Source organism: Lampetra planeri, chromosome 55 (genome assembly GCF_965212315.1).
Source record: "Lampetra planeri chromosome 55, kcLamPlan1.2.h2, whole genome shotgun sequence".
Taxonomy (NCBI): Eukaryota; Metazoa; Chordata; class Hyperoartia; order Petromyzontiformes; family Petromyzontidae; genus Lampetra; species Lampetra planeri.
This window is the reverse complement of record NC_136161.1, coordinates 253,046-277,153: the sequence shown is the minus strand read 5'-3', so window position 1 is coordinate 277,153 and position 24,108 is coordinate 253,046. Positions and strand designations below refer to the sequence as shown.

At 46.8% G+C, this 24,108-nt stretch overlaps 1 protein-coding gene and 1 long non-coding RNA gene across 2 annotated transcripts; both read left to right on the top strand.

Moving 5' to 3' along the window:
* Positions 1-2,567: 2,567 nt before the first annotated feature.
* LOC144735427 (uncharacterized) lies at positions 2,568-14,770 on the top strand. The gene is made up of 4 exons (XR_013588608.1): positions 2,568-2,711; positions 6,883-8,667; positions 11,129-11,188; positions 14,599-14,770. It is a non-coding gene; the product is annotated as an uncharacterized LOC144735427 (long non-coding RNA).
* Positions 14,771-14,876: 106 nt separating this feature from the next.
* On the top strand, positions 14,877-16,618 carry LOC144735466 (uncharacterized). The gene has a single exon (XM_078617867.1). It carries the CDS (start codon positions 14,877-14,879, stop codon positions 15,738-15,740), a length of 864 nt encoding a protein of 287 aa, XP_078473993.1. The 3' UTR covers positions 15,741-16,618.
* Positions 16,619-24,108: the final 7,490 nt, after the last annotated feature.

Here is a 24,108-nt window from a genome sequence, read left to right as displayed (position 1 = left end):
GAATTAATGAGTTCAACAACGCTTCCATTTTTTCTTGTTGAATCGTAACACATTGCATAACGCTGCCGCGTGGAGCAGCATTTAAACACGTTTGCGTTGCCGCGTTCCGACTTACGAACAGCTCGACTTACGAACGTGCCCCAGGGACGCTTTACGTCAGTGAGTTAAAGACTTACACTATGAGACCTCCTTTACCATTGGCATCATCTGGTCCAACACCAATGGAGACTAGGCTCTAAGAAAAGTTGTCTCGGGTGTGGACCAATCAACTTCAAGGACAGTGCATATCATTATCAGAGTTGTTTATTTTTGTTTGCATTTTGACTGCTTGTGTTGTGGTTATTGCAAACATGATGCCTTGTATAAAGGTGTCAGTTTTTGTACCAGTTGAAAGGGTAAAAACCTGTTACTATATTTTGCCACTGGTAAAGGAGGTCTCATAGTGTAAATGCTTTCCCCGAGCTCTCAATACTCTGATAGTGCGCTGTTTTTAAGTTGTACGCCTTTTGGCGTCATCTGGTCCAACACCAATGGAGACTAGGCTCTAAGAAGAGCTGTCTCGGGTGTGGACCAATCAACTTCAAGGACAGTGCATATCATTATCAGAGTCGTTTCTTTTAGTTTGCATTTTGACTGCTTGTGTTGTGGTTATTGCAAACATGATGCCTTGCATAAAGGTGTCAGTTTTTGTACCAGTTGAAAGGGTGAAAACCTATTACTAACACCATTGGAACCTCATTTGCCAGTAAAAAATATGATAATTGTTTTTTTACCCTTCTATCTGGCAACAAAACTGACAACTTTTTTTACAAGGAGTCATGTTTGCATAGACCAGAATACCTGCAGTCATAATGCAAACAAAAAACATAACTCTGAAAATGTGCACTGTCCTTGAAGTTGATTGGTCCACACCAGAGACAGCTTTCCTTAAAGCCTAGTCTCACATGGGTTGGACGCCTTTTGGAAAGCTGTCTCGGGTGTGGACCAATCAACTTCAAGGACAGTGCACATTTTCAGAGTTATGTTTTTTTTTGCATTATGACTGCAGGTATTGTGGTCTATGCAAACATGACTCCTTGTAAAAAAGGTGTCAGTTTTGTTGCCAGATAGAAGGGTAAAAAAACAATTATCAACGTATTACTAAGTTAAGGACTGCCCGCCAAATGCATTCGTTTGGCAACCAGAAGACAATGGCGGCTCCTCTGCGAGCACCGGATGGACACGGTCGGAACTTGTGGCCATTGAAAGGTTTAGGGGGGTTACCAACCCCCCACCCCTCACTTTCCCCCCTTCCCTCGCAAACCGATCCAGGGCCCCCAATGACTGTGGTCGTGTCTATCGAGGCAGTCGTTTTGACTTCCCACAATGCCATTGCTCAACAGCACACCACCACTACTATTGATACTCCTGCTATTATGGATTGACTCATGCAGCTAGCTAAGGATGCTAAGGTTTAGTAATTTATGTTTTGTATGTCGCTATTGTTAACTTTCAATCACGTTTCTTATGATCACTGTTACATTGTTTTTATAGCATTCTTTCAGTGATTTCTAGAAAGGTCTAGTTTAACCATATTTGTTTGATGTAGTATAGACTTAGAATTTTAATCTAAATTGTATTATGATTGTTATTGTGATCTAACATCAAAATGATATTTGTGCACATTTTTGTACGCAGCATTAACAAATGGTGATTTTTCAGGAAGATTTTATTGTTTTTGTACGGGATGTTTCAATTTGCGTGCAATAAATTGAAAATGTATCTGGTAATTGTTTTGTTTGTTGCGGTTGCACCCGAATCAAGAGCCGAATGGCTCACAGGGTTATTCCAAATAAATGAAAATGAAAACTGAATAAGAAACTGTGCTACCGACTGGCAACCACCGAAATGTGTGAGGGTTGTTTTGCCAATCACCCAAAAAACAACAACAACTCACTCAGTTTCTCATCCACTCACCCACTTACTCACCCAATAACTCACTCAACAACTCACTCTCCCATTCACTCACTCATTCAGTCATCCACTCACCCAAGTTTTCAGCCAATAATTCACTCAACCAGCAACAAAACCGCCATTCGCTACTAAGTGGCAGTGACGTATCCACGGCGCTTGTGCCAGACTAGGTGCACGTTAAGGCCACGTGAATTGTCAAACGCCCAATGGCAGTAGGTCACGGGGCAGACCCAGCAGGTGCCATGGTTTGACTGACTGGGATGAGTGGCCGATGCACCACCTGTACCCTCTACTGTGCCAACTTGCTGTGCTTTAACCGCCCGGCGCTCCACTCGTTGTTGTGAGCGTCGCTCCTCTTCCCTCCACTGCTGTTGGAGGGCGACTGCCTCCAACTGCCCAGTAGCGTCTTTCACGAGCCTCCTCCACAGAGTCCGATCTTGACACCGCTGGTACCAGATATTGTCAAATCCACTCAGCTCCGAATCTTCTTGTACCACATCACTCCATCTATTCTGTAGCGCATGCCACGCCCGTTTAGCCCTCTCTATCCGGCCGAACAAAGGCTGTTTGGGCATGCGGTGGGTGGACATGCGGGCTACATGACCCAGCCAACGCAGCCTTGCCAAACACATATACACAGACGTACATACGTACACACACACACAGGGTGCTTATATAAACGGGGACTTATCCTCACCACAGTGGTTACCACCTTCAGCTGGAGAAGAGAGAGACCGAGAGAGAGGGACAGAGCAACTGTGAGTTCATACAGAGGCACACACACAGAGACACACACACACAGAGATGCACACACAGACACAGGTAAACACAACGAGATGCTCAGATACACACGCACATACATCACACAGAGACACGCACAGACAGATACACTGATACACACGCAGAGAGATTCACACATACACACATAGAGATATAAAGACACATTTACAGACAGATACACATATAAACACAGAGATACATTGTGACAAAGATCCCCCGTATAGCCTTAACAGACTGTTGGGGCAAGTGTTGTTAGCGAGCACCTATGAAGGCCGGCACACGAGGGGTGGGTGGTCAGCATCACGCCTGGCCGCCTTTGTCTCCCCAGTGGCGATGTTTACTACACACCACACCAGGTACTCATTTGAGGCTGAGTCGACCTAGGGGAGGCCCATGCCTGGTTAAAAAATAAATCGTCACTTGTGTTGACCGTGAGCGTTAATCGAACTCGGATTGCTGGGTAAGTAGCGCAGCGCACTAACCCTTCCCCACACATAGCGATGCACACACAGGGATATACCCACACAGAGATACAAAGAAAAATATAAAGATTCCCCGTATAGCGTTGATAGACTTTTAGGGGGAGTGCTGTTTGCGAGCACCTGTGAAGGCTACCGGCACTGTGGCACACGAGGGGGTGGGTGGCCAGCACAACGCCCGGCCGCCTTTGTCTCACGAGTGGCGATGTTTACACACTGCACCAGGTACTCATTTTGAGGCGGTGTCAACCTAGGGGAGGACCAAGACCGGTTCAGATTATCGTCACCGGTGTTGGTAACCGTGAATGGGAATCGAACTCGGGTCGCACTAGACACAGAGAGGTATACAATGACATACACGTAGAGACACGCAGGGATACACTGATATACACGCAGAGACACGGGGAGACACACAGGTATACGCTGAGATACAAAGACAAATATCCCCCGTATAGCCTTAGCAGACTCTAGGGGCAAGTGCTGTTAGCGAGCACCTATGAAGGCCGAAACGGTACACGAAGGGGTGGGTGGCCAGCTCGACGCCCGACCGCCTTTGTCTTCCCAGTGGCGATGTTTACTACACACCGCACCAGGTACTCATTTGAGGCTGAGTCGACCTAGGGGAGCCCCAGGACCGGTTCAGATAATCGTCACTGGTATTGGTCGTGAGCGGGAATCGAACCTGGGTCGCCAGGTTCATAGCGCAGCGCACTAACCGCTACACTACCACTCCCCAATACAATACACACAGAGAGACAAACGCACACGGAGATGCTCTGAGATTAAACAGAGATACACACAGGGATGCTCTGAGATACAGACACTGAGGGATACTCTGAGGTACACACCGATACACACACACGGTTGTTTTCGCTGATTTCCAATTTGGTTACGTTTTGCTCTGTTTTCTATTCGGCTTTGTGATAATTTCTCCTTGATTTTTGTTCTGATTTCAATTCTCTTCACTGCTGTGCTTTAAATGTAAATTTCCCCCCCTAATAATTTTGGTAACCCATGTCAATTAACTACCTCGCCTGGTATACAGGAGGTCGGGATTCGATCCCGACCCTGACAATGCGTGTTGTATATTTGGAGTCTGTCTCATTCTCCCCATGGATTACTCTCCGAGTCCTCCCGTTTCCCCTCCACATTTATGCGTTTAGAATTATTTCGCTACTGCGAGAAATTTCCACATGATGATGAGCCCACTTTGTGATAGCCAGGTTTTTTGTGATAGCCAGATTCTGAAAAATGGCTACATCGCTCTGTAGTGGGCCTTACCTGGCAAAATAAAAAAATAGTTTCGACTAAAATCTAGATTTGAAGTTTTCGTGAATGCAGGGATCCATACTCTTTGGTTCTTTCGGTAAAGTCACGTAGGTAGAAAAATAAAACAAAACATAATATGTATCACGACGTTTCGATCGCAACACAAGCTGTTATAACTCTCTCGCTGGTTCAGCAGTTCCACTGCTGGATTATTGTTTCCGCCTGAGGACGAGCGCTTGTGTTGCGATCGAAACGTCGTGTTAAATATTATATTTTGTTTTATTTTCATACCACGTTACTTTATCTACAGAACCACAGAGCAGGAGGAGACTGCTTCAAACAATTCGAGCAAATTGCCTGACAAAGCTGGTTTTTGTAATCACCAGCGAAACGTCACAATACTCAAAATGTAAATGTTGTAGTTGGGTTTACTCTTCAACGCAGCGGTGTAGTAACTAATTGGCATGTTTTGTGATTGGGTGAAAATCTTTACTGATTGGCTGGATGGTGATGGCGGGTTTAACAACGCATTTATATTCACGCGATCTGACCCATAGAAACGTTTTTATGAGTTGGGCTTAGTTTTTCAAATTCATCTTGCAAATGAGACTCATTTGGTGACACAAAGTCAACGTGTAACTTCGGTTAGAAGTCTCAATTATCCGCGCGAGTGACAGGGAGGATGGCCGCGAATTATTCAAATATCATGGATAATTGAAACATGTAACAATTTTCCAGCGGATCTCTACGTCAAAAACCTACTAATCTAGGTGTAAATGATGTTTAAGTTAAATTAACTTGAAGAATCTGAGCTGCTGGTGACGTTTATGATATGTTCCTTGTTACTTTTATGTTGCGGACAGTTGTTACATCAATGCCATGACTTGCAGCAAAGATGTTTTATGGAACTGCCATCTTCCAATGTACGTATACAATATCCAGTTTCTAATTTAAAGTTAAAGCGACACGCTGACGTTTTTCTGCCATAGCACAGACTCGTAAATTAAATCTCACAAAATAAATTACACTGATCAACATATTTTTTCTGGCATAAGGTATTCCAACGGGTTTAAGGTAATTTTGGGGTGCTGATTCCAAATCTGGCATCAGTTTTTGTCTATCACATCAGGTTTTTGAGATATCAAATATTGTATTTTCAATAAAAACTGCAAAAGAAAAATATTAAATAAATGTGGATATCTACATACAATGATATTATAAACACACTATCCTAAAAATACAGCACCATATTTTAACACTAAAGCAGTCACTGACTCGCAACAACTTGCAATCATAAGCGAAAGAGTTAATTTCGGGTAAAATCAATGAAAATGGGGTATGCCGATAGCATAAAACGAGATGTTATAGAGCAAATCTGAGATCAGATTTGGAATCAGCACCCTGAAATTAGTCTAAAACAGCTGCAAAAGTTCAGGCCAGAATTTTGGTTTTTTGTTGACCAGTGTTATCGGATAGATCGCTTGCAGCGAAGCACAGGTGACGATATCGATTGTTACTCTTTCGATTTAGAACGAATTACTTAACGGTCGATGATGTGCGTGCTCAGTGATGATTACGCTTTCCTGGTTCCCGCCCAGCAGCAGATGACTCGGCCCACTAAATGAATGACAGCAGAGCCACAGCCAATCAACGTCAATCAAACTCCACCCCACTGTCGTAACGATAAGGCAACTACTGTATTGTAGTGGAGATTGCGTAGATTTCGGATGAACTGGAGCAACATATTTGTTCGGTTTATGCACACGCGTGTGCGACGTGTAGTGGACATTTCCAATAAAAATTATGGTATCAATTATGTTGAGGTAAAGAAAATTGAGTTTCGTAAATTAAAGCTCACCAGATAAACCGTCGGATAAATCGCAAAAAACAAAGTACAGCTGACGATTTCGATTCATTGCTCTTTCGATTTAGAACGAACCAGTTCCTGACCGACCGATCGACGTTAACTCTTTTCTCTCCACTTTGGAACTCCCTCCCACAGCCTCGATCTTCCCCAAAGTTTCTTAAAATAATAAAAATAATAATCATCATAGTAACCTCGTTCAAATGAAGAAACGTGTCAACTGCTATCCGTTACACCTTCAACAGTGCTGTTTGTTGCAGGAGGAATGGGGGTGTTTGTCTTTGGTACTGTGCTCAGAAACTAATAAACATAATTATCTTTTCTCTTACATCTCTCTATTCACCCCGTTTCTCCACCCTCTCCTCTTTCCCCTTATTTCCCCTCCCCCATCTCCCCCATCTCCCCTTTCCTCTCTATCTTCTCCCTCTTTTGCTTTCTCTCTCCACCCTCTCTCTATGCACCCCTTCGCTCCCCCCTCTCTCCCCCGCCCCTCCACCATCTCTCTCCATCATCTCTCTCTCCACCCTCTCTCTCTAGAGAGCATGTCTCACCTCCACCACCTCCTCCTGCTGCTGCTCCTCCTTCCAACACTAGGAGCGGTCAGAGCACCGAGCCGCAGAACCAGGGGCATTCAGAGCTCCAAATCATTGCCTGCACAGGAGAGTTCTAACACCAAAGGATTGCCAATAAAGGGAAGTTCTAACACTGGTGGAGTGGCTACAAAGGGAAGTTCTAACACTGGTGAAGTGGCTACAAAGGGAAGTTCTAACGCTGGTGGAGTGGCTACAAAGGGAAGTTCTAACACTGGTGGAGTGGCTACAAAGAGAAGTTCTAACACTGGTGAATTGGCTACAAAGGGAAGTACTAACACTGGTGAATTGGCTACAAAGGGAAGTTCTAACACTGGTGAATTGGCTACAAAGGGAAGTTTTGACGCTGTTGAAGTGGCTAAAAAGGGAAGTTCTAACACTGGTGGAGTGGCCACAAAGGGAAGTTCTAACACTGGTGAATTGGCTCCAAAGGGAAGTTCTAACACTGGTGAATTGGCTCCAAAGGAAAGTTCTAACACTGGTGAATTGGCTACAAAGGGAAGTTCTAACACTGGTGAATTGGCTACAAAGGAAAGTTCTAACACTGGTGAATTGGCTACAAAGGGAAGTTCTAACACTGGTGAATTGGCTACAAAGGGAAGTTCTAACACTGGTGAATTGGCTACAAAGGAAAGTTCTGACGCCAGTCGATTGGCGACACAGGGAAGTTCTAACACCAGTGCGTTGACTACACACACCAGTTCTAACGCGAGTGTGATCATTCCACATGTCACCGCCAGTGACAAGAGAGAAGGCGTCCGTTATAAGGCAACGGACTCCGCAGAAAAGAGCGGTTCTAACGCTCACCGTGTCTGGGTGGCCAGAAGCAATCTCACCAACGATCTGGGCTCTAATGCCATCGACTCTGCTGAACAGCGGCGTTATAACGCCAATTACACTGTTGCGCAGGGCAGTTCTAATGCCGTGGGGATAAAAGGCTTGCTTATGAATGCCATCAGTGTAACTGCACTCGGAAATTCTAACGCCAGTGGCATCCGTTATGACGACCACAACGTAACACAGGGCAGTTCTAAAGCCCAGAAAATAGGGGTGTTAGAGCACCCTTATTCTAACGAAATTAACTTGAATAAATGGTGGAATTCTAACGCCAGCGGTTTAACTACATACACCGGTTATAATACTCGCTTGGAAATTAAAGACTTCCATTCTAACGCAAGTGACCCATCTAAACAGAACAGTTCCAACGCCCATAATGAAACTCCACATCGCGGTTCTAACACCAGTGATGCAACTCCACATGGCAATTCTACCGCCGATGACATAAGGGAACGCATCCATTCAAGTGTTATTGGCTCGGCTACCAAGAGAGATTCTAACGCTCACCATGTCTGGGTGGGTCGAAGCAATCAGACTGACTCAAACGTCAATCATAGATCTGATGCCACTGACTCCGCTCTACAGAGCAGTTCTAACACCAATGACTCCGCTCCACAAAGAAGTTCTAGCGACACTGACTCCGCTCCACAGAATAGTTCTAACACCTCTCAATCAGCTACGCAGAGCAGTTCCAACGCCACTGACTCAGCTACACAGACCAGTTCTAACGCCAATGACTCAGCTGCACAGAGCAGTTATAACACCACTGGAGCAAATGAAGACATCCATTCTAGTACCAACGGCTCGACCCCAACCAATCAACAAGACCGTTCTAAAGCCCCGGTGATGGAAGGCGGCCAGGGTCCTGGTGCTGGCGTTCTGGCCGTGAAGGATGGTAAGCAGAATGCCTGGGAGATGGAAGGTGAGTGAGTGAATGGGTGAGTAGGAGAGTAAGTGGATGAGTGAATGAATAAATGAGCGTTTGAGTGGGAGAGTAGGTCGGCGAGTGGTTTAGAGAGTTTTTGGCAAAATAACCCCCTTCCTTGACTGTTGTGCCAAATAATAATGCTGTGGTGAGCAATGCCATGGGGGGCAAGACATTTTCAATTGGCTATTCCCCTCATGGTGTTTGTAGCCACCACAGCGGCCAATAGGATCTCTGGATGGGTCTGAGGGGCTGGTAACCCCTCCACCTTTAACCCAAGTACCACTAAAGTACATGGAAAAAATCTAAGCTTGTGCTGGAGGCCCCGGGGAGACAGGCATCTATGACGGATCCTGACCAAACCCCATTTGGCGGGGTCAGAAACAGAAAAAAACCACTGCGAGTGGCCAAGTGGAATGTTGAAACCCTAACTGTGGAAGAGAGGCTGCCACTCCTCTGTCTGGAGCTGAACCGGTACCGCCTGAATCTCTGTGGCATTCCGGAGGTCTGGTAGACCGGCGCTGGCTCCAGTTACTATGAGGGGTGGACAGTACTCTACTGCCAAACAACAGGGAGTGGCTATTCTTCTGAACAAAATAATGAAGGGGGCATGGGAGAGTGACAGTGAGGTGTGAGAAGCTGTAAGCTCCAGGTAACTCTGGGCTCACCTCCCCATTAAGAGGGAGGTGAGGAATTGTTGTGGTTGCTTACACCCCCACCAAAGATGAACATCAGTGGAGGGATGCTGGCAAGGCCAATGAGTCAGATGCCTTCTATGACCTCCTGTCACAGGTGCTAGCTAAAGTGGGTCCTCGGAATAGAGTCATTCTGTTGGGTGACTTTAATGTCGCGGACACCTGGGCTGGAGTGATTGGTAGGCATTTGTCCAGATCATATTAATAACAATGGAAAGTGGCTGCTAGACTTCTGTGCAGCCCATGGGCCTCTAATTACAAACACGCTGTACCGGCATTGGTGCATCGACACAACATTATGAATGCATGCCAGGTCCAAGCCCGGAGGTTTGCAGAGCACCTTGGTCTCTGAAAAAACAATATCATGAGAGCCCACAGGGTTATAGCAATGGTCAGCCACGGCGGAGGTATTAGTCCTTCCGTGTTTCAGACCTTGTGCTCGCGAACATGGTCCGAGACATGCCGTTTCGTTTCCACAATGTAACAATCACCACAGGTGCAACTTAGTTTGTAGACTCCCGGATATTGCATGTGATAATAGATATTGCATGTGATAGTAGCCCTTCGGATATTGCATGTGATAATAGATATTGCATGTGATAGTAGCCCTTCGGGTTACTATCAAAGGTTTATTCATGAAGCCATCCAGATATATAAACATAGACATAACTTCAACCGAGAAGATGGATACAAATTGAGCAATCATTGGAAGGATGTTATTAACCAGGTAAAGCCTTAACTGCTTTATAATTTGCCTTCATATCAGCATCTCCAGTTTTCTTTAGCCTCCTACCCCCAGCCCTACTTACTTCCCAGCCCTGGCATTTTGCCATGCTCGTTTCGGAACTTGCAGCACTCCATTCTCCCTGCCCGACCCCCCCCACCCTCTCTATCTCTCCTCTCTGACTCGCCCCCCCCCTCTTACGTATATACAGTATCCTGTTGATATAAGCACCCCTTTTTCCCACTTCAGCAATTGTTTCTTGCTGTGGTTGTACCACCTGATGACGAACGCTTGTGTTGCGCCCGAAACGTAGTGATTTAATTTATTTGATTTTATTCCTACGTGAGTTTAGACTAAGCCAGCCGTTAATAGGTACCGCATATTCTCAGATTAACATGCTCCATTGTAAATCAGATAACCACATAAACTCGCCCTCGGGTCATTGCAATCTGATAAGCTCAGAGTGATGGCATCATCTCCACTGCCCTCGATTTAAAAGCTTTCCCACCTGATGATGGACGCTTGTGTTGTGCCCGAAACGTCGTGATTTATTTTATTTTATACCTACATGACTTCACCGAAATAACCAAAGAGTACATACATAATTACTTTGAGGCGAAACGTCGTTATTTACTTTAATTTATTTTCTACCTACGTGACTTTACCGAAAGAACCAAAGAGTATGTATTCCTGCAGTCACGAAAGCTTCAAATCAATACTTGTGTATGTGTGTTGAAGTTCTTTCGCACCGTACGGAGCCAACCGCGCTAATCGGAGGGGCAGGAGGAAGGACAACCAAACTAAACACAAAATCAGTTTTAAAGAAATTATTTTCAATCTAGATTTTTAATTATTTTTCATCTAGAGTTGTTGAGTGAGTGGGTGGGTGAGTACGAGTGAGTGGGTGAGTACGAGTTAGTAAGCGGGTGAATTAGTAGTCGTGAGTTCATGAGTGAGTGGGTGGGTGCATGATAGTAGATGCTTGTGAGTGACCCACGTTTCATCTTCTCAGGGTTTTCACAAAGAGAAGAATTTGAGACAAGACCAACAAGTCAACCTGAGACTCCAGACTGTGAGAGACGAATCCTTTACTTGCCACACCCACCACACTCACCACACTCACCACACTCACCACGCTCACCACACCCACCACACTCACCACACTCACCACACTCACGACACCCACCACACTCACCACACTCACCACACTTACCACGCTCACCACACTCACCACACTCACGACACCCACCACACTCACCACACTCACCACACTCACCACGCTCACCACTCTCACCACACTCACCACACCCACCACCCCCACCGCACTCACCACACTCACGACACTCACCACACTCACCACGCTCACCACACTCACCACCCCCACCACGCTCACCACACCCACCGCCCTCACCACACTCACCACACTCACAACACTCACCACGCTCACCACACTCACCACGCTCACCACACTCACCACTCACCACGCTCACCGCACCCACCACGCTCACCACGCTCACCACGCTCACCACCCCCACCGCACCCACCGCCCCCACCACACTCACCGCCCCCACCGCACTCACGACACTCACCACACTCACCACTCTGCCAACAATGCCCCTTCTTCATCGCACATAAAAGAGTTTAAGGTTAGCTCTAAGCGTCATTATATACAGGTACTCCTCTACTTATGAACAAGTTAGGTTTCTGTTCGCAAGTCAATTTGTTCGTAAGTCCAACTTGACTCCTGTTGATTACAAACATGTTGTACGGCATGTACACTAAACACGGGGAATGGTGTTAAAATTAGTGTAATCTCCTGCAGATGTAGATGCCACTGGTTCTTCACGTTCTGTAGATGTAGATGGCACTGGTTCTTCACGTTCTGCAGATGTAGATGGCACTGGTTCTTCACGTTCTGCAGATGTAAAATTGGACATACGGACAGGTTTGTTTGTATTTTTGAAAGTTCTTAAGTCGAATGTTCGTAAGTAGAGGAGTCCATGTATACACATGTAGTGCTCGACTTGACACGACAGCTTCTTGCTTTTCTCTCTTTTATTTTGCGTACACCGATCAACATTCCTCCAGCTAACACCGATCAACATTCCTCCAGCTAACACCGATCAACATTCCTCCAGCTAACACCGATCAACATTCCTCCAGCTAACACCGATCAACATTCCTCCAGCTAACACCGATCAACATTCCTCCAGCTAACACCGATCAACATTCCTCCAGCTAACACCGATCAACATTCCTCCAGCTAACACCGATCAACATTCCTCCAGCTAACACCGATCAACATTCCTCCAGCTAACACCGATCAACATTCCTCCAGCTAACACCGATCAACATTCCTCCAGCTAACACCGATCAACATTCCTCCAGCTAACACCGATCAACATTCCTCCAGCTAACACCGATCAACATTCCTCCTCCACGCTCCCCGCTCGCTCGCTGCGTTCCCCCGGCCTCGCTCGCTCCGCGTCTCTCCATCGACTCTCCTCTCCACTCTCCGTCACAGTTCAGCCGCTCTTTATCGGCTCCGCCGTCCCACTCAGCCGTGTCTCTACCAGCCTCTCTTCCCACACTCCAGCCGCTTCTGCGGGCATCTCCACTGCTACCCTACACCTCTCCACTGCTACCCTACACCTCTCCACTGCTACCCTACACCTCTCCACTGCTACCCTACACCTCTCCACTGCTACCCTACACCTCTCCACTGCTACCCTACACCTCTCCACTGCTACCCTACACCTCTCCACTGCTACCCTACACCTCTCCACTGCTACCCTACACCTCTCCACTGCTACCCTACACCTCTCCACTGCTACCCTACACCTCTCCACTGCTACCCTACACCTCTCCACTGCTACCCTACACCTCTCCACTGCTACCCTACACCTCTCCACTGCTACCCTACACCTCTCCACTGCTACCCTACACCTCTCCACTGCTACCCTACACCTCTCCACTGCTACCCTACTCTTCTCCACTGCTACCCTACACCTCTCCACTGCTACCCTACACTTCTCCACTGCTACCCTACACTTCTCCACTGCTACCCTACACTTCTCCACTGCTACCCTACTCTTCTCCACTGCTACCCTACACTTCTCCACTGCTACCCTACTCGTCTTCACTGCTATTAGCTCTGCTGCTTCGACTCCAACATCCTCTGTCTCCTCCCAGGCGCGAACTCCCGTCTGCTCCAAAACCCCCTCTCTTTATCCCCCAACCAATTAATCTCCAATTAATCTGAGGCATCCCCCGCGACGCCACTCGCCCCCAGCCCCCGCTGGCACCTGCCATGTTTTCCCAGACAATGCGGCGCCACTTAGCGACAACAATAACTCCTCGGCCAATCAGCGCCCTGCGTCCTTAATTACCGCTTACCACCTGCTACCGTCCTCAGACAGCGCGTCACCTCCTTTGGACAACAACAACTCCCAGCCAATCAGCGCCCTGTGTCCTTAGTTGCCCACTACTCGTCTCTGTCCTCCCTACGCCTAGCAACAACAACCCCTCAACCTCGTTTGCTCCCACTGTACTCCACTCGCGCGTATACCCACTCTCGCGTGTGGCGCGTACTTTCAGGCACTACACATATAAATCATGTTTAAGGCCAAAAAGTGTTGTTGATTACTATGTTTAGGTTTATGTTTTGGTTATTTGTGCTTGTGGATCACTGCCATACACAGCAGCATCACCAGCGCATCTATTGAATTGCATAGCGTTCATTCATCATGACTGTGCCCTTCTCTGCCAGTCCCATAATGAATAAGCAGACGATGTCTCATATTCTTAGGTTTTTTCGGTAAAGTCACGTAAGTAAAAAAAAAATTAAATTACCCACGTGACTTTACCGAAAAAACCTAAGAATATGAATCTTTGCAGTCACGAAAGCTTCAAATCTAGACGATGTCTCCTTAATATGGGCTCTCTGGCCCTCCACATATTGAAATACACGAATATGTTATTGCACGTAACTATAACGAATTATGACTTGTCCTGATGATTTTTCTGGCGTCACGTTAACTACTTCGCCTGGTATACAGGAGGTCGTGGGTTCGATTCCGACCCTGATGCCTGCTGCTGTATATTTGAAGTTTGTGTGTCTTTTTCCACGTGGTCGAGTGGATTTTTCTCCGGGTCCTCCAGTTTTTTTCCTCTACATTTAGAATCAACGCCAGGCATTTAGAAAATTTGAACATTTCCACGAGTGATGAGGATAACTGTGGCTGAGTTATCATTTGTGGTAACCTGGTCCCTTCTGAAAAAGAGCTACATAGCTCAGTTGGGCCATACCTGATAAATAAAAATAATAACGAGTGTTCAGGCTTTGCGACAATGAATTGTTGTTACAATGAGGAAACGTAGTGGCAACCGTCGCTGGTGATGATTTGCCGTGTCGTACGGTTGTCCCAAATTTGCCCCAAGCGGTTCCTGGCCCTTTAATGAGCAGTTATGCCTCCACCGCAGGCAACTGCCATCACCCTGGCTCGGTGGGCGACCCAGCGACGTCTCACAACATCAGCGTCGTGGAGGAGACGGCATGGGGGAATGAGACTGCGTTGAAGTGGGGGGAGCCACCAGAAAATTTGGAGACAGGAGAGTGGGAAGGGACCGGTGCGTACATGGCGAAGGGAGAGAGGGGAGAGAAGGGAGAGATGGGAGAGATGGGATTAATGGGAGCGAGGGGGACGAGGGGAGAGACGGGGACGAGGGGGGTGAGAGGAGAGAAGGGGGAGAAGGGAGAAATGGGGAATGCGTTGGCGAGAGAAGACAATTCCGAGCAGAGTTCGCGCACGGAGAAGGGAGAGAGTGGCGAGAAGGGAGAGTCTGGGGCGAGGGGAGAGACGGGGTTGAGGGGAGACAAAGGGGCGAAGGGGGACATTGGGCCGAGCGGAAAGAAGGGAGAGACCGGGCCGCGGGGAGAACAGGGAGAGATGGGACCCACGGGGGAGAGTGGAGCGATGGGAGACCCAGGGGTGGACGGCGACAGGGGTCCGAGGGGAGAGAAGGGAGAAACGGGCGCCAGGGGTCCGAGGGGAGAGAAGGGAGAGACGGGCGCCAGGGGAGAGAGGGGCGCTGACGGTGCTCACGCTAAAAAGGGACAGAAGGGCCAGGATGGGGTGAGGGGGGAACCTGGGCCCTCTGGACCCAAGGGCACCTCCAAGGATCCTCAGCTTACCGTCGCCTTCTCGGCGAAGATGTCGCGCGAGGTGGCTGTGCTGTACAGCAACCTCTCAGGCAACCCGCCTCAGTCGCTGGCCTTCGATTCGGTGATCACGAACACGAGGCACAGCTACGACCCCGAGGAGGGCCACTTCACGTGCGTGGAGGAGGGCGCCTACTTCTTCTCGTTCCACGTGCTGCCCCGCCTCGCCATGCCGCCGCTGCGCGTCAAACTGGTGAAGAACGAAAGCCCGATGTTGGTGGTGTCGTCGTCGTCGTCTTTGTCGGAGTCATCAGCGTCGTCGTCATTGTCCACCCCGCTGAGCGGTTCGACCGTGCTCATGCTCAAGAAAGGAGACCAAGTGTGGCTGCGTGCAATGCCGTCGAGCAATGGCCTCCACGTGGACGAGTTCACCGATTGCTGTTTCACGGGATACCGCCTCTAACGGCAGATACATTTAGTCGTGACGATGCTCCGGAGTGTGTATGTGTGTGATGCTTTAAACACACACACACGCACGGGTACATGTTACCTATTTGTACTGCAAGCTTTGCCGGTAACTTAAGATTTTAAAAATGCAGTGTTTCCTTTTTATTGGATTACTCTGCAATTATAATAATTTGCTTTTTATCATAGTTCTTCATTTGATTGGAATGTCGAGAGTATTATTACCAGCCTTGATATTTATCTTAGGTTATTTTTATCTATATTTTATTTTTATGCACAGCGCTATGGAAAACAGGAGATCATCGATTATCCGGCGCGCAATTATCCGGCTGCTTCCAACATTATCCAGCGGTCCCGGGCGAATCCGGCAAAACCGCTCTGTGTGCGTGACAAAAAAAGTAGCTACGCTTGATTTTAGTGTCAAATGTTACATTCAGTATCATGGGACCTTTTTTGGTAGTATAAAAGTATGAAAAATAAGAATCGGTTTTAACCTTTCTGGTAATGTTCAAACACCAAATATATACCTTTTGCAAGGAATCAAGTCTGCATTAAGGGGCCGTCCATAAATGACGTCACGCGATTTTTGACAATTTTTGACCCCCCCCCCCCTTCGTCACACGGCGTCACGAAAAGTCAGACCCCCCCTCAAATATGACGTCACAAAGCTCTGCCCCCACTCCTTCAAAAAATAAAACATGCTTCAAATCGCTTTAAACTATTGTCATTGTAGTGCGTATTTAATGTACCGCTACACTCTGATATTGTAGGAGAAAACATTTACTAAAAAGTATATTTAATTAAACAGAACGTGTTGCCAATATTTATTTGAAGTTGCGCATTTTGATGTGACGTCAAATTTCTCAGCCCCCCCCCCCCCTTGTCACACATCGTCACAAATGTCTGACCCCCACCCCTAGGTGCGTGACGTCATTTATGGACGGCCCCTCACCACACACAGTACTTGGTGACGCATTGTCTTTTAAATGGATTGGCCTACACGAGGGACAGCTTTCTTAATGGCCTAGTCTCGTATCTATTTACTGTTTGAATATCTTAACACGCCCTGTTTTATTGCTATAAAGGGTAAAACCTCATTATATACGGCATGTTATACACTACATAAAACAACTATAAAAATGAAAATGCTGCACGTGTATACATTTTTCATGACGAATAACTACAGGAATAAAAACTGTAAATATACACTGCGATCCGGTGAGAAGTGTGTTGTGTAATTCGGCTTTCGCATTTGTTCAGCGATCATCAAACGCTATCGTGTTGTTAAAACAAGGACGTAGACCACCTCATGGAGAGCCTTCGAGATTAGAGTGGTAAGTATGGTAGAGTAAATACAGCCACTTTTTAGAGTACGATATATATTTGTTTCTCCATTTGTATTTTCATTTTATGCCATTTACACATAGCAAACAAATTATAAACGCTAAAAACTACGTATACACAACACCTAAACACATAACGTCATGCACAAATGTGCAAAAAATAAGCAATTTCAAATAATTATGATTAAGCGATTATCTGGCATTTTCAAAATCCGGCGCCCCCTTCCCACTAAAGCCGCCGGATAATCGATGATCTCCTGTACTTCAATGCGAATGGTGCTTTATAAAATGGAGGTTATCATTATATCGACATCCTCCTCCGGTCTTCGCACTTGATCGGCCCACAGTGATGACATCGCCGAGACTCCCCTCTCTATTTTCAGACCGTAAAGTCCGTAAAGTCACGTAGGTATAAAATTTAACAAAAAATAAAATAAATCACGACGTTTCGATCGCAACACAAGCGGTCGTCCTCAGGCGGAAAACAATCCAGCAGTGGAACTGCTGAACCAGCGAGAGAGTTGTAACAGCTTGTGTTGCGATCGAAATGTCGTGATATATATTATTTATTTTATTTTATACCTACGTGACTTTATCGAAAGAACCAAAGAGTATGGATTCCTGCAGTCACGAAAGCTTCAAATCAAGATTGTTTCCTCCTGCTTCGCTTTTAAATCGAGGGCAGTGGAGATGATGCCATCACTCTGAGCTTATCAGGTTGCAATGACCCGAGGTCGAGTTTATGTGCTTATCTGATTTACAATGGAGCATGTTAATCTGAGAATATGCGGTACCTATTAACGACTGGCTTAGTCTAAAACTCACGTAGGTATAAAATAAATTAAATTAAATCACGACGTTTCGGACGCAACACAAGCGTTCGTCATCAGGTAGGACAACCACAGCAAGAAACAATTGCACGAAACGTCGTTATTTAATTTAATTTCTTTTCTACCTACGTGACTTTACCGAAAGAACCAGAGTATGGATCCCTGCAGTCACGAAAGCTTCAAATCTAGGAGGAACATTTTTTACGTAATTCTGGCTCGTTGCCTGATGAAGCTGTCTGTTGTTGTTCTTGTTGTAATCACTAGCCAAACGTCACCATATACTCAAATTGTAAATCAGAATATTGTATTTATACTGCAGGAGGAATCCCATGAGCTATACAGCTCTTTTTCACGGATGTCTCTAGCAGGGGCACGTGGGTCAGAACGTCACAGCAACAAAATACAATACTCACAAACACGATAGGAGTGGGTTAACGCTCCAATGCAACGACAAATCAGTGCTGAATGAGTTAACTAAGTGGCACCGTAAATAATTGGCATCGTTCGCACCCTACGGAGACGGCCGTGCTAATCGGAGGTACTGGTGGTAGGATATCAAACAAAGCTCCATGTATTTGCATCGTCCATAACCAGGAGTTCGGCAACCAAAATTAACAAGAAAAGCCCTTTTTTCGAATTAGGTAACAACCAAAAACGCTCTCTATATTTCAAGAGGCCACAAATGCAACGTTGGTGAATACGAGATGGGGGCGCTCATCGATACAAAACATCACAGAAGCCATTGCCTTTAAAGGGCCGCGTGTGACTCCGGAGTGCCACAGATTACCCGGCACCTGGTCATGGTGAACTGCATCAAATACACGCCGAGTAGCTGCAATCAAATGGGATGGAGTCAACCAGGGACTATCAACAATTGCCCAAGCTTCTGCAGTCCTATATATATCAAGGCCGTAATATTCAAATATGCTCAAAATGCTCCCCCCCCTCAATATATTGCTATAAAAATATAAAAAAAGAATAATAATTTCTATGCTATGTAAATGAAAACATCAATTTGCTAAAACCTTGGCCACAATATCTGGACTTGTCTTCATATAAATCAATGCATAGATTGCTGTTAATATGATTGTAGTTATGCTTGTACTTTATTAATCCCTAATCTCAAACATTGCATACAATGAAACAAAAAATGGTAACAAAAAAGTAAAAATAGAGCAATGTAATACAAAACACTATTAGACATTATTGGAAAAAATAAATAAAAAGTCCATCTCATGTGTTAGTGAATTGTTTTATATTTTAGGCAGGAAATGGCAGGAAATTAGTTTTCAAATTTAGATATTTGTCTGGGTTGGGACCCCCAAACCCCCTGGAAGATTTGGTCTCCCCCAATGTTGACTCCATGGCTACGGCCTTGATATATATGGAGATGTTTTCAGACTAAATTTAATTAGTTTTGTTGTTGCAACAAAACTAATGCTCGTAGGAATAAAGATTCATTTCAAAGTTGTTCGACCGCGTTTCACTCAACATAATCACCCATTCAGCCACACGCTCACTTATACACTCATTCACCCACTCATTCATCCGCTCACACACTCATCAACCCACTCACTCGCCAACTCACCGACCCACTCACTCATCCATTCACCCGCGAACTCACCCACCAGTTCGCCCACCTTCTGACCCGCTGCACGTGTAACTCACGACACCGATTACTGAATCACCCACTCAGCCACATTCTCACTTAAATACTCATTTACCCACTCATTCATCCGATTACACACTCATCCACCCACTCACAGACTCACTCACACACTCACCCACCCACTCACTCTTTCACCCACTCAGCATACTGCAGGTCAAAACAAAACACTCACTCATTCCACTCACCCACTCCATCACTCACTTACTCACTCAACAAAAATACCAAGATCCCCCATATAGCCTCAACAGACTGTTGGGGCAAGTGCTGTTAGCGAGTACAGCACCTATGAAGTCCGGCACTGCGGTACACGAGGGGTTGTGTGGTCAGCACCACGCCCGCTCGCATTTGTTTCCCCAGTGGCGATATTTACACGCTGTAGCAGGTACTCGTTTGAGGCCGAGTTGACCCAGGGGAGGCCCAGACACGGTTAAGATAATCGTCACTATATGGCCGTGAGCAGGAAACGAACTCGGCTCACCGGGTTCATAGCGTAGCGCGCTAACTGCTGCACCACCACTCCCCAAAGCCATATGAAGAAAACAACAGCCGCCAATCGCCACTAAGTGACGGTGACGTCATCTCGGTGCCGGTGCCAGGCCAGGGGCACTTTTAAGTGCCACATGAAGTGTCGGACGCTTGCTGCTGGGCAGGAGGTCACAGGGACCAAACCCAGTAAGGTGGCATGGGTTGACCGACTGAGATGACCGGCAGATGCACCACCTGTGCCCCCCATACTGTGCCAACTCGCTGCGTTTTAGAATCGTGATCAGAATATTTGTTTACACTGGATGTGGAATCCGATCAGATATAAAGCTCTTTTTTTAAGAAGTCCACTAGGGGGGCACGGGGTAAGAACGCAATACACACAAACGCGATAGTAGTACAAAGTACAATACAGGAAAAAAAATCACCCAAACACACGCAAACTAAACTATCCCCATCCTGCCAGGAAAAACCCACGTGACGTATAAACTTACTTATCAGAAGCTATCTGGCGATCACAAATAATAGCTCAACGAAGTGACTGATATCATCACCATCTTTTGGACATGTATAGCAGCACTGCCACACAGAGAGAAGTCTGCGCGCTTGTCTGCTCAGCTGGGCGTGGATGAACACGAACCCGTGAAGATTTTAAGGTGGACCCCCACCCCCAGTGGCAGCTGTCTCTGTTAACACTTGTCACACTTTTTCTGGCATAAGGTATTCCAACGGTTCTAAGGTAATTGTGGGGTGCTAATTCCATATCTGGCATCAGTTTTTGTCTATCACATCAGGTTTTTGAGATATCAAATATTACATTTTCAATAAAACTGCAGAAGAAAAATATTAAATAAATGTGGATATCTACATAAAATGATATTATAAACACACTATCCTAAAAATACAGCACCATATTTTAACACTAAAGCAGTCACTGACTCGCAACAACTTGCAATCATAAGTGACAAAGTTAATTTCGGGAAAAATCAATGAAAATGGGGTATGCCGATAGCATAAAAATGAGATGTGATGGAGCAAATCTGAGATTCGGAATCAGCACCCTGAAATTAGTCTAAAACAGCTGCAAAAGTCCAGGCCAGAAAAACATTTTTGTTTTGTTGACCAGTGTTATCGGCGACGCTACTCAGCCAGGACAGTTGGTAGGCTGTCTGACTAGCGGCGCCCCGAGATGGTAGAGACGGAGATGATGATAAGAATGGTGAAGACGACGATAAGAATGGTGAAGACAACGAGAAGAATGGCAATGATAGACTACAACAGCACGACGGAGATCCCACTCCAACAACAGCCCTGGGGTCCCCCACAGGGGCCTCTCTTATACTCTCAGCGTGGCCTCTCTCTGCCCTGGCCACACCCCTGGAACCTACTAGCAAGTTCCTGGTGGGTCCCTTCTGGAACCTTTCCCCTAGATCACCCTCTCGTGTATATCCTGGCCTGCTGATGGCAGGGCTGCTGTACGCAGCAGATCCCCTTTTCTGCCAGCAGCCAGCGCTATGCCACTACACTTGTACCCCACCGTCAATGCAGCAGACAACCAAATGACTTGCGGTGACGTGGATCAAAGAGAGAGAGACGATGAGGCAGTCGGGCCACAGAAGCTGCAGAGCAGCGCCACCGAAACCTCGGGCACCTCCAGTTAGCACGGTGCGGCAACGTACAGCGCGAAATAGGTTCCAACATTCGTACGTGTGTAGTGTAGCACAAGTTGGAGACGAGGTAGTTGCAGGAGGCACCTTCTTTATTGTAACACTCTTTGGCAGTTCACACACAGAGGGCTCGCCTCCTTCTCTTTGCAGAACAGCCCAGTCTAGACACAACTCTAACTGCGTTACACCGACGGCGTCGACCAAGACAGCCAACAACGTGTGTAGTGTAGCACAAGTTGGAGACGAGGTAGTTGCAGGAGGCACCCTCTTTATTGTAACACTCTTTGGCAGTTCACACACAGAGGGCTCGCCTCCTTCTCTTTGCAGAACAGCCCAGTCTAGACACAACTCTAACTGCGTTACACCGACGGCGTCGACCAAGACAGCCAACAACGTGTGTAGTGTAGCACAAGTTGGAGACGAGGTAGTTGCAGGAGGCACCCTCTTTATTGTAACACTCTTTGGCAGTTCACACACAGAGGGCTCGCCTCCTTCTCTTTGCTGTACAGCCCGGTCTAGACACAACCCTAACTGCGTTAGACCAATGGCGTCGACCAAGACAGCCAACAACTGTCCGGCCGCGCAATTATCTAGCGGAAGGCGGCAGCGACAAAGGCGGCGTTGACGACGGCGGCGATGGCGAGATGAGTCCACTCCCAGAACTGTCAGCCCGGAGCTCCCGCTCTCCGCTGCTTTTATCCTACTCGGCACGGCCTGGATCTGCCCTGGCTGCGTCTCCTCCCTTCTCGAACTCACCAGAGGGTTCCAGGAGCTTCCAGATGAGGTCTTCCATGACCCTTGCCACACTTCCTCCGCCCTGCCGGTTCACACAGCCGTATATACGCTCAACGGCGTGAGTGCGCTAACTGTCCACCACAGTTTCTGCTGCTTGACAGCAGGCGGCGCTATGTCACTACACATGCATACGTTCCTAAGTTGCCATGAGCGATGCCAATTGAGAAATGTGCGGTTGATGTTTCGGCATTGGGACGTTTGGCTAGCCGCTGCACTTTCGCTCCCCGCAACCATCATGCAAACTCCGGTCATCCTCACAGCAGCAGCAGCTTTTAGCTCGGTCATCGAACAAAGATGGCCACCGCATCATCATGTGGCACTTTCAGATGTGCTGCTCCTTTGGCCGTCTGGAACGCTCTTCCTTCCGATATTAGGAAGCCACCCGGAGCTATGCATTTTTAAATCATCATTTAGATTGGCAAACTAATTTATGTAGAACTGCTTCTTGTTATTGTGTTTAGTTTGTTGTTCCCCCTATCGCACCTCCAATTTGCGTGGTCGGCTACGTACGTTGCGAAAGAATTTCAACATCCTCATACATAGGTACACTCATTCTAAAGCATCTAAATACACTTACACTGCCGCTCGTAAGGTCAGCATCGTTATCTGCTTCCCTGCTGAGTGCCTCCGATTTCATTCTGCACCGTCAGCGTAAACTCATAGCCATTATCAATTTTTTACCTTGACCCCCTGAACCCCCAAACCCGACCTCACATTCATTTCATGAAAGAATACATGGGTTCGAATACTGGCCCCCAGTGTGTTTGTCTCTTTCTCTCGGTGGGTTCACAATGCCCCCGCTAAAGAGCCCTCAGACAGCACTGCTGAGAACCAGGGTTCATTTCCTGTCTGTTAATGTATGTAAGTTGAAGGACAACAAACTATGGGTCTCTGTATGAGTTTATGGGTCTATGTGTGAGTCTATGTACTTTATGTGCCAACGCAACGCAGCCAATTATTCACAAGATATTTTTTATATACGTAATTATATCGAATCTCCATTGATTAAAGAATGTTGTATCATTCAAAGTTAGCGTTTTTATTTACAATTTTTAAAGTTATAGGCAGAAAAAATCAGGAAGTTACTTATGGCCCACCCTGTAGTTTAAAATCTAAAATTGACATGACACCTAACACGATGATGTAACTCCAAAATAATCTACGAATCGGTATTGGTAGCAGAACCTATTAAAATTAGATTTGTTTTGTGTTTTTCACGATCGCATAATTCATTTCAAATGCCTCCGTCCATCATCTAAACAAGGAGGTCCCCAGATATAGACAAAGATCTCCTGTGTAGCCTTCACAGACTGCTGGGGCAAGTGCTGTTAGCAGCAAGTAGCAGCGCCTATCAAGGATGGCACGGCACACGAGGGGGTAGGTGGCCAGCACCACTCCCTCCCGGCCAGGTTTGTCTCCCTAGTGGAGCTGTTTACACACTGCACCAGGTACTCATTTGAGGCTGAGTCTACCTTGGGGAGGAGGTCTCGGAAAGGGTTCAAATCATCGTCACGACTGGTGTTGATGGCCATGAGCGGGAATCGAACCTGGATCGCTGCCGGGTTCGTAGCGCTAACTC